Source organism: Callionymus lyra, chromosome 15, assembly GCF_982586985.1.
Source record: "Callionymus lyra chromosome 15, fCalLyr1.hap1.1, whole genome shotgun sequence".
Taxonomy (NCBI): Eukaryota; Metazoa; Chordata; class Actinopteri; order Syngnathiformes; family Callionymidae; genus Callionymus; species Callionymus lyra.
In genome coordinates, this window is record NC_141832.1 from 6,689,709 (window position 1) to 6,705,284 (window position 15,576).

The following is a 15,576-nucleotide window of genomic DNA, read 5'->3' on the forward strand; positions in this document are numbered from 1 at the left end:
CGCCAGGCTCTCTGCTGCTGGACAGTCTGAAGGAGCACATCTCCACCACGGCCCAGGACCACTGTAAGGCCATCTACCTGCACGTCCTCACCACCAACGCCACCGCCATCCACTTCTACGAGAACCGGGACTTCCGGCAGCACCACTACCTGCCGTACTACTACTCCATCCGCGGCGTGCTGAAGGACGGCTTCACCTACGTGCTCTACATCAACGGGGGTCACCCGCCCTGGACCATCTTATATCCTTTTGTTGTCTCCGGTGTGTGTGTGTGTGTCGCGACCAGAAGGTCCTTCCTTGACGGGACGCTCACCGACTATATCCAGCACATCGGTTCCACTCTGGCCAGCCTGAGCCCGTGTTCCATCCCCCAGAGACTGTACCGTCAGGCCCAGTCGCTGCTGCGCTCGCTGCTGCCCTGGTCCAACATCGCCTCCAAGACCGGCATCCAGTACAGTCGCACCATGTGACCCGCGTGAGTCTCCTTTGATTGACAGGGTTGAACTTTAACCTGTTTTGTATCGAACGATTGTTTTTGATAGTTTGATATTTTAAATTCAAATGATTCATAAATAACATTTTCTAAATTCAATATTTTTTTTTAATCCATGGTCTTTTAAGTTCAACGTAAAAGTGTCGCCAGACTAAACCAAACGAGTGCCGATCGCCTGCATGTTTTTCGTGGTCGGCTGAACGTTGGATCCAGAGGCTCGGCACTCGTTTGGTTTAGTCTGGCGACACTTTTACGTTGAATTTAAAAGACCATGGATTAAAAAAATGTTAGTTATGAATAATGAATAACATTTTTGAATAATTTTTAATCATTAATATCATACATTGAATTTAAAAATACTACACATTATTTTTTTAAGAATGTTTCATTAACTGTGTTTAATTTTGGAACGATTGGAATTACAACGTTAAAAGAAAGTCATTAAAAATATGCGTAACATAGTTTCAACACAAACGAATTCAACCTTTTAACATGTGAAACGTGACATGATGTTCTTCTACACGCGTGTGCTCAGGCCCTCCCGGTACACGAGCAGGTTCTGTGACCCCTCGAGGGTCACGGGTCCGCGTTGATCCCACGAACCGGTGTCGCTGGCGGTGGATCGACTCGTCGTCCTGTCACTCATCCCGAACCATTACCTCAGCAACTATCGTTTTGGACCCGGTCCTGGATCCAGCATCACTCCAGACGTCATTCCCGCTGGGACTCACCGACCTCCCGTCCCATCAGGACCCGCCCCCGCTCAGAGGACACGCCCCCAGCATTCCAGCAAATCCACTTTTTTTTAGATTTTAAACCCACTTTTAAGTCTTTTTAAATCCCTCACGACTGATTCACCTGTGACGGTCCAAGAACACTGTGACGGAACCGCCGCGTCCACGGCGACGACGCCACGGACGAGGAACCATCACCGTCCGTCGCCACGGTAACCGCCCGCCGCCCTCCCTCCCGCCCGCTCGCCGGCGAGCTCCGTCGTTTCTGAGCCACACTGAGCAGAACCACCCGGTCCTGAAGATCCACTCGACCCTCGCAGAGACTCCGATCCCGTCGTATATTATATATACCGAGACGCGTTTGGATCATAATCCTCCCGACGTGGAACCGTGAAGCTGGAACACGCCGCTGGGAAAAACGTTCCAGGAATGTTGGGAAGATTTACGTGCAATAAATGTACAGCTTGTTAGCGACGTAGCACAGATGATTGACAGGCGCCTTCACAGAGCGATCACATGACCACACATAGAAATGAAGCTTCTTTTGTTTTAACAACAAATATTGTGACGTTTTAAATCAACACGTGTCGTAAAATAAACGACACAAATATTTATACAGTGTTTTTACTAAGTAATGAAAAGTGGTTTAAACCAAACTGCATAAAAAAATACATGTCACTAAATGTAGGATTGAGATTTAAAGAATAATCTTATCTTATGGAACTAAAATGAACAAAAACGTTTGTTATTTACGTTTCATTATAAGTTGTTTGTCCTTTTTTGCAAGTTAGTGATTGGTTAAAGTATCCAGTCATTGTGTCACTAACATGATTAACTAACCTGTTAACTGGTACAAGTGTGGTCATGTGATCGCGTCCGTCCTGTGAAGAGGTTGATGATTGACAGCTGTCAAGAAGCTGCTGTGGATACTTCGGTTCAGATGAAGATTTTATTGACAAACACGCAGGTGTGTGTTCATGTATACAGGGTCTCAGTTGCACCTTTGAAGTGCCATATCCGCGTGTGTGTGTGCGCGTGTGTGTGCGTGTGTATGTGTGTGTGTGAGAGTGAGTCTCTGTGGTGGATTGTGTTACACTTCCTCAGCCAGAGTGTGAAATGTTCTGCTCCACGGTCACGTCACCAGCTCCGGTACTCTGACGTTGTGTTCGCAATAAACCTGAGTCACTGACACTGAGTCTCGTTTGTGTTGTTGACATGATTGACATGTGTGTGAACTTCAACACAACTTCAACACAACTTCAGCACAACTTCAACACAACTTCAGCACAACTTCAACACAACTTCAACACAACTTCAACACAACTTCAGCACAACTTCAGCACAACTTCAGCACAACTTCAACACAACTTCAGCACAACTTCAACACAACTTCAGCACAACTTCAGCACAACTTCAGCACAACTTCAACACAACTTCAGCACAACTTCAACACAACTTCAGCACAACTTCAACACAACTTCAGCACAACTTCAGCACAACTTCAACACAACTTCAGCACAACTTCAACACAACTTCAGCACAACTTCAACACAACTTCAACACAACTTCAGCACAACTCCAGCACAACTTCAACACAACACCGTCCAGGTTTGAAATACAGATGGTTGGATAAATGATAAACAGTGACGTATAGCATTAATAAAATTAAACGATCAAGAGGCACGAGTTCAGATGAAATCGTTTCTAATGGATTATTCAAGGATCCAAATAGAAATGTTATATTTCAAAATAAATCCAAATAGAAATGTTATATTTCAAAATAAATCCAAATAGAAATGTTATATTTCAAAATAAATCCAAATAGAAATGTTATATTTCAAAATAAATCAAAGTGACATTAACTTCAATGATCCATTAGAACTGTTTATTTAATTACAATAAAGTTATTTTCATCACCTCCTTCAAACCGACTCTAGTAATACATTAAAGTCTCAACTAAACGTGGTTTTCTTTTTATTTAAATGTCCCGCTTGTTTACGGTAAACGTTTACGTTGCGCTTCTGCAGCCTGACTTACGGTACTCAACGAGCCTCTGGGTGACGTCATCGGTGAGGCCATCACGCCCATCCAGTAAAAGTGAGTGACGCGGGGGCGAGCGTTGAACATCTGACCTGTGGCTCGCGCGAGTTACCTGGTCGAGTTACCTGGTCGAGCGACCCGTGCGACTAGTTGAGTCTGGTTTGCTTCACTTGCCTGGTTTGAGCGAAAAAACAACATTTCCAGCGAGAACTTGAAGCGGCTGAGGTGAGTGACGCTGGGCCGTGAACGCACCACGAGCGACAAGTTTGGACAGAAAATTGAAAGTAAAACACAATTGTGTTGCTCGAGGGTGTTGTGTTGTGTTGTGTTGTGTTACATCACGTGTGTAACTCTGCGACGATGACAAGTAAGACCCACAATTCCCTTTCCTGTTTTGTTTTCCATTACGGTATTCCTGGCATCCATTTTTACTGAGAAATGTGTATCTGTGTGTGTGTGTGTGTGTGTGTGTGTGTGTTATTAGTCTACACACTACCTAATTGTTGACATGTCTACATCTAAACGCATCTCGTGACCAAACTTTACTCTGATTGTTTTATTTGAATATTTTCTACTGAAAAAAAAACAGGAAGTGAAAGTAAACAAGATAAAAACATAACGTAAACAACAACAAATATCGTGATAAAGAAAATTTAAATTGAACCTTTTAGAAAATGTTACAAACAACTTGTTTTGTCCTGAAGAATCAAAGAAACGGTGATTTATTATTAAAATATAATACAATACAGAATTAAAATAACAATTGAATGATGACGTCACGTGACACATGAGTCATCGGTTCAAACCTTCATTATTGGGATGTTTTGACGCTTGTTGACGTCATTCAAGGCCATCATTTGTGAGTCAGTGACGTGTGAAGATGTTTCTCTGATTTGATGAGAATCATCTGAGCTGGTTATTGTGTCTGTTGTTGATCAGCAGGTGTGTGTGTGTGTGTAGTCCCCGTGTGTGTGTGTCGAGTCCCCATGTGTGTGTGTTGAGTCCCCGTGTGTGTGTGTCGAGTCCCCATGTGTGTGTGTTGAGTCCCCGTGTGTGTGTGTCGAGTCCCCATGTGTGTGTGTTGAGTCCCCGTGTGTGTGTGTCGAGTCCCCATGTGTGTGTGTCGAGTCCCCGTGTGTGTGTGTCGAGTCCCCATGTGTGTGTGTTGAGTCCCCGTGTGTGTGTGTCGAGTCCCCATGTGTGTGTGTCGAGTCCCTGTGTGTGTGTGTGTGTCGAGTCCCCGTGTGTGTGTGTGTGTGTGTGTGTGTGTGTGTGTGTGGGGGTGTGTGTGTGGGGGTGTGTGTGTGTGGTGTGTGTGTGTGTGTGTGTGTGTGTGTGTGTGTAGAGTCCCCGTGTGTGTGTGTGTAGAGTCCCCGTGTGTGTATGTGTCGAGTCCCCTTGTGTGTGTGTGTCGAGTCCCCGTGTGTGCATTTTTTGTCGAGTCCACGCGTGTGTGTGTCGAGTCCCCTTGTGTGTGTGTGTCGAGTCCCCTTGTGTGTGTGTCGAGTCCCCGTGTGTGTGTGTGTTGAGTCCTGTGTGTGTGTCGAGTCCCCATGTGTGTGTCGAGTCCCGTGTGTGTGTTGAGTCACCGAGTGTGTGTCTAGTCCCGTGTGTGTGTCGAGTCCCTGTGTGTGTGTTGAGTCCTGTATCTGTGTCGAGTCCCGTGTGTGTGTCGAGTCCCCGTGTTTGTGTCGAGTCCGCTTGTGTGTGTGTGTGTCGAGTCCCCGTGTGTGTGTGTGTGTGTTGAGTCCTGTGTGTGTGTCGAGTCCCCATGTGTGTGTCGAGTCCCGTGTGTGTGTTGAGTCCCCGAGTGTGTGTCTAGTCCCGTGTGTCTGTTGAGTCCTGTGTGTGTGTCGAGTCCCCATGTGTGTGTCGAGTCCCGTGTGTGTGTGTTGAGTCCCCGAGTGTGTGTCTAGTCCTGTGTGTGTGTCGAGTCCGCTTGTGTGTGTGTGTTGAGTCCTGTGTGTGTGTCGAGTCCCCGTGTGTGTGTGTTGAGTCCCCGTGTGTGTGTCTGTTGTAGTTGTCTTCACCGTCAGAGCTTCCACGAGACCACAATGATGTGTGTTAAGATCCGGGTCTTTACGACCCGCTGAGGTTTGTTGTGTGTTCTTGTGTGTTCTTGTGTGTTCTTGTGCAACACGATCAATAATGTAAGACGAGAGCAGCAGCTTCTCCAACAGAACAATGTTGTGTAGTAACATGAGCCATTATAGTAGTTTCAACCCTTGAGCAACAAACCCTTCACACTTGTGTAGAGAAAGTGTTGTTGTGTATGTTGTGCTTCTTGCTGGAGGGCAAATTACACCTGAGACACGACAGGAATGACTCGAGTTTAACTTCACTTTATAACACAACAGAGCACATGTGTTGCACAACATAACTATATATATATATATATATATATATATATATATATATATATATAAACTATGTATATATAACTATGTGTTGTCCAGGTCACTGGATCAGGATCTGCTGTGTCAGGTTCACTACTGGAAATTTCTATAGACACACACACAGTAGATTCCAGTTTCAGCAACACTGTTGTTCTCACTGTGAACATACACTATTATTATGTGTGTTTGTACAAGTGTGTGTTTGTGTGTGTTTGTGTTTATGTATATGTGTGTTTGTTTATGAGTGTTGTATGTGTATATATGTTTGTGTTGTGTGTGTGTGTGTGTATATATGTTTGTGTGTGTAGATATGTGTGTATATGTGTTGTGTTTGTACTGTAAGTGTGTGTGTATATATGGTTGTATGTGTTGTGTATATTTGTGTGTATATTTGTGTGTATATTGCTCTTAACTCTCCTGGTTATTGTCAAGTGTCAGTTTTTCTATTTTCAGACATGGATTGAAAACATGTTTCTCTGGTTCACTGAAGTCTCTATGACTCTGACTCTGGTTCACTGAAGTCTCTATGACTCTGACTCTGGTTCACTGAAGTCTCTATGACTCTGACTCTGGTTCACTGAAGTCTCTATGACTCTGACTCTGGTTCACTGAAGTCTCTATGACTCTGACTCTGGTTCACTGAAGTCTCTATGACTCTGACTCTGGTTCACTGAAGTCTCTATGACTCTGACTCTGGTTCACTGAAGTCTCTATGACTCTGACTCTGGTTCACTGAAGTCTCTATGACTCTGACTCTGGTTCACTGAAGTCTCTATGACTCTGACTCTGGTTCACTGAAGTCTCTATGACTCTGACTCTGGTTCACTGAAGTCTCTATGACTCTGACTCTGGTTCGTCAGTGAATGGAACTTAAACCAGACGAGCTGGTTAAGAAATATTATGACCAGCAGTGGGAGGAGCTTAGAGTGACTCATAGATCAGTGGCATCAGAGTGACTCATAGATCAGTGGCATCAGCGTGACTCATAGATCAGTGGCATCAGAGTGACTCATGGATCAGTGGCATCAGAGTGACTCATAGATCAGTGGCATCAGAGTGACTCATGGATCAGTGGCATCAGCGTGACTCATAGATCAGTGGCATCAGAGTGACTCATAGATCAGTGGCATCAGAGTGACTCATAGATCAGTGGCATCAGAGTGACTCATAGATCAGTGGCATCAGAGTGACTCATGGATCAGTGGCATCACAGTGACTCATGGATCAGTGGCATCAGAGTGACTCATGGATCAGTGGCATCAGAGTGACTCATAGATCAGTGGCATCAGAGTGACTCATGGATCAGTGGTTGTCAGAGTGACTCATAGATCAGTGGCATCAGAGTGACTCATAGATCAGTGGCATCAGAGTGACTCATAGATCAGTGGCATCAGAGTGACTCATGGATCAGTGTTGTCAGAGTGACTCATGGATCAGTGGCATCAGAGTGACTCATGGATCAGTGGCATCAGAGTGACTCATGGATCAGTGGTTGTCAGAGTGACTCATGGATCAGTGGCATCAGAGTGACTCATGGATCAGTGGTTGTCAGAGTGACTCATGGATCAGTGTTGTCAGAGTGACTCATGGATCAGTGGCATCACAGTGACTCATGGATCAGTGGCATCAGAGTGACTCATGGATCAGTGGCATCAGAGTGACTCATGGATCAGTGGCATCAGCGTGACTCATAGATCAGTGGCATCAGCGTGACTCATGGATCAGTGGCATCATAGTGACTCATGGATCAGTGGCATCAGAGTGACTCATGGATCAGTGGCATCAGAGTGACTCATGGATCAGTGGCATCAGAGTGACTCATGGATCAGTGGCATCAGAGTGACTCATGGATCAGTGTTGTCAGAGTGACTCATGGATCAGTGGCATCAGAGTGACTCATGGATCAGTGTTGTCAGAGTGACTCATGGATCAGTGGCATCAGAGTGACTCATGGATCAGTGGCATCAGAGTGACTCATGGATCAGTGGCATCAGAGTGACTCATGGATCAGTGGCATCAGAGTGACTCATGGATCAGTGGCATCAGAGTGACTCATGGATCAGTGGCATCAGAGTGACTCATGGATCAGTGGCATCAGAGTGACTCATAGATCAGTGGCATCAGCGTGACTCATGGATCAGTGGCATCAGAGTGACTCATGGATCAGTGGCATCAGAGTGACTCATGGATCAGTGTTGTCAGAGTGACTCATAGATCAGTGGCATCAGAGTGACTCATGGATCAGTGGCATCAGCGTGACTCATGGATCAGTGGCATCAGAGTGACTCATGGATCAGTGGCATCAGAGTGACTCATGGATCAGTGGCATCAGAGTGACTCATGGATCAGTGTTGTCAGAGTGACTCATGGATCAGTGGCATCAGAGTGACTCATGGATCAGTGGCATCAGAGTGACTCATGGATCAACCACAGATTAAATCTCTTCTGACGCCAGAACTCGCCTGAACAACAGACGCTTGTTTGTTGTGAATGGAAATGATCTGAGAGACACAAGGACGACTGTTGAGTCCATCTGGAGGAGAGTGATCTGAGAGAAGAGTGATGGTTCTCTATAGAAGAGTGAGTGATGGTTCTCTACAGAAGAGTGATGGTTCTCTACAGAAGAGTGATGGTTCTCTACAGAAGAGTGATGGTTCTCTACAGAAGAGTGATGGTTCTCTACAGAAGAGTGATAGTTCTCTACAGAAGAGTGATGGTTCTCTACAGAAGAGTGATGGTTCTCTACAGAAGAGTGATAGTTCTCTACAGAAGAGTGATGGTTCTCTACAGAAGAGTGATAGTTCTCTACAGAAGAGTGATGGTTCTCTACAGAAGAGTGATAGTTCTCTACAGAAGAGTGATAGTTCTCTACAGAAGAGTGATCATTCTCTACAGAAGAGTGATCGTTCTCTTCAGAAGAGTGATCTGAGAGAAGAGTGATGGTTCTCTACAGAAGAGTGATCTGAGAGAAGAGTGATGGTTCTCTACAGAAGAGTGATGGTTCTCTACAGAAGAGTGATGGTTCTCTACAGAAGAGTGATGGTTCTCTACAGAAAAGTGATGGTTCTCTACAGAAGAGTGATCATTTTTTTTTACAGAAGAGTGATGGTTCTCTACAGAAGAGTGATCGTTCTCTACAGAAGAGTGATGGTTCTCTACAGAAGAGTGATCTGAGAGAAGAGTGATGGTTCTCTACAGAAGAGTGATCTGAGAGAAGAGTGATGGTTCTCTACAGAAGAGTGATCTGAGAGAAGAGTGATGGTTCTCTACAGAAGAGTGATGGTTCTCTACAGAAGAGTGATCTGAGAGAAGAGTGATGGTTCTCTACAGAAGAGTGATGGTTCTCTACAGAAGAGTGATGGTTCTCTACAGAAGAGTGATGGTTCTCTACAGAAGAGTGATCTGAGAGAAGAGTGATGGTTCTCTACAGAAGAGTGATGGTTCTCTACAGAAGAGTGATGGTTCTCTACAGAAGAGTGATGGTTCTCTACAGAAGAGTGATTGTTCTCTACAGAAGAGTGATGGTTCTCTACAGAAGAGTGATGGTTCTCTACAGAAGAGTGATGGTTCTCTACAGAAGAGTGATGGTTCTCTACAGAAGAGTGATCTGAGAGAAGAGTGATGGTTCTCTACAGAAGAGTGATGGTTCTCTACAGAAGAGTGATGGTTCTCTACAGAAGAGTGATGGTTCTCTACAGAAGAGTGATCTGAGAGAAGAGTGATGGTTCTCTACAGAAGAGTGATGGTTCTCTACAGAAGAGTGATCTGAGAGAAGAGTGATGGTTCTCTACAGAAGAGTGATGGTTCTCTACAGAAGAGTGATGGTTCTCTACAGAAGAGTGATGGTTCTCTACAGAAGAGTGATCATTTTTTTTTACAGAAGAGTGATGGTTCTCTATAGAAGAGTGATGGTTCTCTTCTGTAGAGAACCATCACTCTTCTGTAGAGTGATGGTTCTCTACAGAAGAGTGATCTGAGAGAAGAGTGATGGTTCTCTACAGAAGAGTGATGGTTCTCTACAGAAGAGTGATCTGAGAGAAGAGTGATGGTTCTCTACAGAAGAGTGATGGTTCTCTACAGAAGAGTGATCTGAGAGAAGAGTGATGGTTCTCTACAGAAGAGTGATGGTTCTCTACAGAAGAGTGATGGTTCTCTACAGAAGAGTGATCTGAGAGAAGAGTGATGGTTCTCTACAGAAGAGTGATGGTTCTCTACAGAAGAGTGATGGTTCTCTACAGAAGAGTGATGGTTCTCTACAGAAGAGTGATGGTTCTCTACAGAAGAGTGATTGTTCTCAACAGAAGAGTGATGGTTCTCTACAGAAGAGTGATGGTTCTCTACAGAAGAGTGATGGTTCTCTACAGAAGAGTGATCTGAGAGAAGAGTGATGGTTCTCTACAGAAGAGTGATGGTTCTCTACAGAAGAGTGATGGTTCTCTACAGAAGAGTGATGGTTCTCTACAGAAGAGTGATGGTTCTCTACAGAAGAGTGATCTGAGAGAAGAGTGATGGTTCTCTACAGAAGAGTGATGGTTCTCTACAGAAGAGTGATCTGAGAGAAGAGTGATGGTTCTCTACAGAAGAGTGATGGTTCTCTACAGAAGAGTGATCTGAGAGAAGAGTGATGGTTCTCTACAGAAGAGTGATGGTTCTCTACAGAAGAGTGATCTGAGAGAAGAGTGATGGTTCTCTACAGAAGAGTGATGGTTCTCTACAGAAGAGTGATGGTTCTCTACAGAAGAGTGATGGTTCTCTACAGAAGAGTGATCTGAGAGAAGAGTGATGGTTCTCTACAGAAGAGTGATGGTTCTCTACAGAAGAGTGATGGTTCTCTACAGAAGAGTGATGGTTCTCTACAGAAGAGTGATGGTTCTCTACAGAAGAGTGATGGTTCTCTACAGAAGAGTGATGGTTCTCTACAGAAGAGTGATTGTTCTCTACAGAAGAGTGATGGTTCTCTACAGAAGAGTGATGGTTCTCTACAGAAGAGTGATGGTTCTCTACAGAAGAGTGATGGTTCTCTACAGAAGAGTGATGGTTCTCTACAGAAGAGTGATGGTTCTCTACAGAAGAGTGATCTGAGAGAAGAGTGATGGTTCTCTACAGAAGAGTGATGGTTCTCTACAGAAGAGTGATGGTTCTCTACAGAAGAGTGATGGTTCTCTACAGAAGAGTGATGGTTCTCTACAGAAGAGTGATCTGAGAGAAGAGTGATGGTTCTCTACAGAAGAGTGGTGGTTCTCTACAGAAGAGTGATCTGAGAGAAGAGTGATGGTTCTCTACAGAAGAGTGATGGTTCTCTACAGAAGAGTGATCTGAGAGAAGAGTGATGGTTCTCTACAGAAGAGTGATGGTTCTCTACAGAAGAGTGATCTGAGAGAAGAGTGATGGTTCTCTACAGAAGAGTGATGGTTCTCTACAGAAGAGTGATGGTTCTCTACAGAAGAGTGATGGTTCTCTACAGAAGAGTGATCTGAGAGAAGAGTGATGGTTCTCTACAGAAGAGTGATGGTTCTCTACAGAAGAGTGATGGTTCTCTACAGAAGAGTGATGGTTCTCTACAGAAGAGTGATGGTTCTCTACAGAAGAGTGATGGTTCTCTACAGAAGAGTGATGGTTCTCTACAGAAGAGTGATTGTTCTCAACAGAAGAGTGATGGTTCTCTACAGAAGAGTGATGGTTCTCTACAGAAGAGTGATGGTTCTCTACAGAAGAGTGATGGTTCTCTACAGAAGAGTGATCTGAGAGAAGAGTGATGGTTCTCTACAGAAGAGTGATGGTTCTCTACAGAAGAGTGATCTGAGAGAAGAGTGATGGTTCTCTACAGAAGAGTGATGGTTCTCTACAGAAGAGTGATGGTTCTCTACAGAAGAGTGATGGTTCTCTACAGAAGAGTGATGGTTCTCTACAGAAGAGTGATCTGAGAGAAGAGTGATGGTTCTCTACAGAAGAGTGATGGTTCTCTACAGAAGAGTGATCTGAGAGAAGAGTGATGGTTCTCTACAGAAGAGTGATGGTTCTCTACAGAAGAGTGATCTGAGAGAAGAGTGATGGTTCTCTACAGAAGAGTGATGGTTCTCTACAGAAGAGTGATCTGAGAGAAGAGTGATGGTTCTCTACAGAAGAGTGATGGTTCTCTACAGAAGAGTGATGGTTCTCTACAGAAGAGTGATGGTTCTCTACAGAAGAGTGATCTGAGAGAAGAGTGATGGTTCTCTACAGAAGAGTGATGGTTCTCTACAGAAGAGTGATGGTTCTCTACAGAAGAGTGATGGTTCTCTACAGAAGAGTGATGGTTCTCTACAGAAGAGTGATGGTTCTCTACAGAAGAGTGATGGTTCTCTACAGAAGAGTGATGGTTCTCTACAGAAGAGTGATTGTTCTCAACAGAAGAGTGATGGTTCTCTACAGAAGAGTGATGGTTCTCTACAGAAGAGTGATGGTTCTCTACAGAAGAGTGATGGTTCTCTACAGAAGAGTGATCTGAGAGAAGAGTGATGGTTCTCTACAGAAGAGTGATGGTTCTCTACAGAAGAGTGATCTGAGAGAAGAGTGATGGTTCTCTACAGAAGAGTGATGGTTCTCTACAGAAGAGTGATCGTTCTCTACAGAAGAGTGATGGTTCTCTACAGAAGAGTGATCGTTCTTCACAAAAGAGTGATCTGTGTGGGAGTGATGTCTCTCCCCCGCAGACGGGTAACAACAGATCTAATCTCATATCTCAGTCACACGAGCGATGATGGACGTTGTAGAATTTGTTGTTACCGTGGCAACAGGTCGTTGATTGTTGTACGGGGTCACAGGGGGGTCGGGGGGGTTTGAAGAGTGTTCACAGTTGTTTCCTCCCTACAGGTGATTCCACTTCCTGTCTCTGACTCCTCGTCTCACCTGAACCATGTCTCGACCCAAGACTCCACCACTGACCACTGCTGCGTCTCCAGGTTTTTATTCCTTCTTCAGATTCTTTTCTAGAACTATTTTCTTTCTTTCTCTCCTTCGCTATGTTTTCAATCTTTCCTATTCATTTCTTTTATCTTCCACCTTTGTTTTTCTTTTGCTTCTTTTCCTCGGTCGACACTGTTGTACCTTCTCAGGGTTTATATTTGTAAATGTGTTTGTTTCCATGTTGAACTTGTGTTTGTCGCTCAGAGTCGCTGCAGACGCCCGTCGCCCGCCACAGAGATCGCTCGCCGTCGCCCATGAGAGGATTCCTGGTCCCGAGCCCGCTGCCGACCCGCCGGACCAGAACCTGCTCAGCGTGAGGATCCCGAGCAAGTTCACGCGTCGCCTCCGATGACGACAACTATTGTGTGTGTTGTGCAGGACGGCTCGGGCGGCCGAGGGTCCCACGTTCACCGGAGTCTGTAGATGTTTCTCTCGCTCCAAAGGACACGGATTCATCACGCCGGCCGACGGAGGCGCCGACGTCTTCGTCCACATCTCAGAGTGAGTTTGTGCTTCTAAGAAATCAACAAATCAATAAATAAATCAATAAATATATCAACAAATAAATCAATAAATCAATCAACAAATAAATTAACAAATAAATCAACAAATAAATCAACAAATTAATAAATCAACAAAAAAATTATAAATAAATAATTCAACAAATTAACAAATAAATCAATCAACAAATAAATCAAAAAATAAATAAATCAACAAAAAATAAATAAATCAACAAAAAATAAATAAATCAACAAAAAATAAATAAATAAAAAATTCAACAAATTAATAAATCAACAAATAAATTAATAAATCAACAAATAAATACATAAAACAATAAATAAATCAACAAATAAATAAATCAACAAATAAATAAATAAATCAACAAATAAATACGTAAATCAATAAATACATTAACAAATAAAGTAATCAACAAATAAATGAATAAATCAACAAATAAATAAATAAATCAACAAATAAATTAATAAATCAACAAATAAATCAACAAATCAACAAATAAATACATAAAACAATAAATAAATCAACAAATAAATAAATCAACAAATAAATAAATCAACAAATAAATAAATAAATCAACAAATAAATACGTAAATCAATAAATACATTAACAAATAAAGTAATCAACAAATAAATAAATAAATCAACAAATAAATAAATAAATCAACAAATAAATACGTATATCAATAAATACATTAACAAATAAAGTAATCAACAAATAAATAAATAAACAAATAAATTAATTAACAAATCAATAAATTAACAAATAAATCAACAAATAAATAAATCAATAAAGTCCAAGTAAAACAGGAAACATAACATTTTTATTCATGAAAACATTGAATTAATTCACTTTACTGAAAATGTTGCATCATTTTATCAAGTTATCCATAAATACATGAGTCTGGCCTACATTACCCACAATGCATCGCGGGGTTTCGTCTGTAATCCACCATGATCATGGATTTAAACCCAAGAAACCACCTTTTGTGACAGATGTACTCGAACAAAAACACACAACAAATGGTTTCAGTCAGTAAACGTGTGTTAGTTGCGTGTGGCGAGATGAAGTTGGCGCCCGTCAAACTACTTAGTAAACCACAATGCATTGCGGCTCATATACACAACAGATGAGTCGCTGCTGCCATCTTGCGGTGGAAACTAAGAACATCCGTTTAATTGAGAAAGTTCGTCAAAGTAAATGTAGTCAATATGGAAAAGATAACAAGAGGGTTGGAAGGAGAAGTTTGTGCACGTTTCTCACACAAATTATAAAAGTTTATTCTAACGCAATTCTTTCTGCTGATTTGTTTGTTAATGGAAACTAATTTATATAAACATTTGCACATGATTTTGTATTCAGTTATAATAATAATCATAATAGCAACAATGATGATGATACATTTTACTTTTAATTTTATTTTCATATACATTTAAAACCACAATTCATATCAAAACTTTATTAAAACCTTAATAAAAGTGGATTATTTTGCTGAAAATGTGGAGGAAATGAAACAAAAATGGTTTAAATCTAATCAGAGATCGATGTTTTCAACTTCTATGATTTATCTTTGAAAACTGACGTGTGAAGTTGACACCTGTCCGTCAGCGTGGAGGGCGAGTACGTGCCGGTGGAGGGCGACGAGCTGAGCTACAAGCTCTGCTCCATCCCGCCCAAGAAGGAGAAGGTCCAGGCCGTGGAGGTGAGGATCACGCACCTGAAGCCCGGCACCAAGCACGAGACGTGGGCGGGGCAGGTGGTCAGCGGGTGACGTCCGCGAGACACCCGGAGCGGAGCGCCACGCTCGGTTTACGATGGGAAACTTGAAACACGTCATGAGGGTCATGAGGTCCAGGGGCGGACGTCCCTCCAGCTTCGGTGCCGCATCAGAACCCTCGGCAACATCAACCCGTTTGTGATCCGGAGCCGAATTAAGATGAATTAAGATGAATTAAGATGAATTAATGTGAATAAAGTTGTAACTGGAGCAAGAGACGCTTTGTTTTGATGTTTGAAGGTTTGTTTCTCCACGAGTTTATTTACGATCTTTTATTAAATCAATGGAAAAAGTTGCTTCAATCGAAACCTTTTCAAATCGTAAAGAAAAACATACTTGAATTATTCGTGTGATTCCAGTCAAACACCAGCAGGTGTCGCTAAAGACCAGCCTCACTAAAGTTCAGCTGTTGAGCTCAAGATCCTCTAAAGGTTTCCGAGACGAGTTGAATTATTAAGACCAGAATAATGATAATAATAATATATTTTTTAATGAACTGATTTAACGAGAGAATCTGATGTTTGTTCAGAACAAACTTATTTATTAAATAATATTATTAATTAATTAATATTTAAAGGCAAATGAACTGAACATTTTCTTACTTTCCTGGACTTTAAAACAATATTTTGTTCAAAAATCTATTTTCCTTTCTGCCATATTTACATTCCCCCCAA

The 15,576-nt window shown here is 42.6% G+C and overlaps 2 protein-coding genes across 4 annotated transcripts in view; both read left to right on the forward strand.

The window, feature by feature from the left end:
- The window catches only part of naa60 (N-alpha-acetyltransferase 60, NatF catalytic subunit), a 4,586-nt gene extending 2,168 nt beyond the window's left edge, over positions 1–2,418 (forward strand). For both annotated transcript variants that reach the window (XM_087809935.1, XM_087809934.1), the window contains 3 exons: positions 7–241; positions 314–475; positions 1,029–2,418. In XM_087809935.1, the coding sequence (XP_087666061.1) occupies positions 7–241; positions 314–470 (392 nt within the window). In that variant the 3' untranslated portion in view covers positions 471–475; positions 1,029–2,418. The remainder of the gene's footprint in view (positions 1–6; positions 242–313; positions 476–1,028) is intronic.
- An 892-nt stretch (positions 2,419–3,310) lies between these two features.
- carhsp1 (calcium regulated heat stable protein 1) lies at positions 3,311–15,118 on the forward strand. 2 transcript variants are annotated; one of them, XM_087809946.1, is made up of 5 exons: positions 3,311–3,492; positions 12,516–12,604; positions 12,813–12,921; positions 12,987–13,109; positions 14,734–15,118. In XM_087809946.1, the coding sequence occupies exons 2-5, from the start codon at positions 12,559–12,561 to the stop codon at positions 14,894–14,896; spliced, it is 441 nt and encodes a 146-aa protein (XP_087666072.1). In that variant the 5' UTR covers positions 3,311–3,492; positions 12,516–12,558; the 3' UTR covers positions 14,897–15,118. The 2 variants fall into 2 exon arrangements, with proteins under 2 accessions (XP_087666072.1, XP_087666073.1); XM_087809947.1 differs by lacking the exon at positions 3,311–3,492 and adding an exon at positions 3,539–3,634.
- The last annotated feature ends 458 nt before the right edge of the window (positions 15,119–15,576 follow it).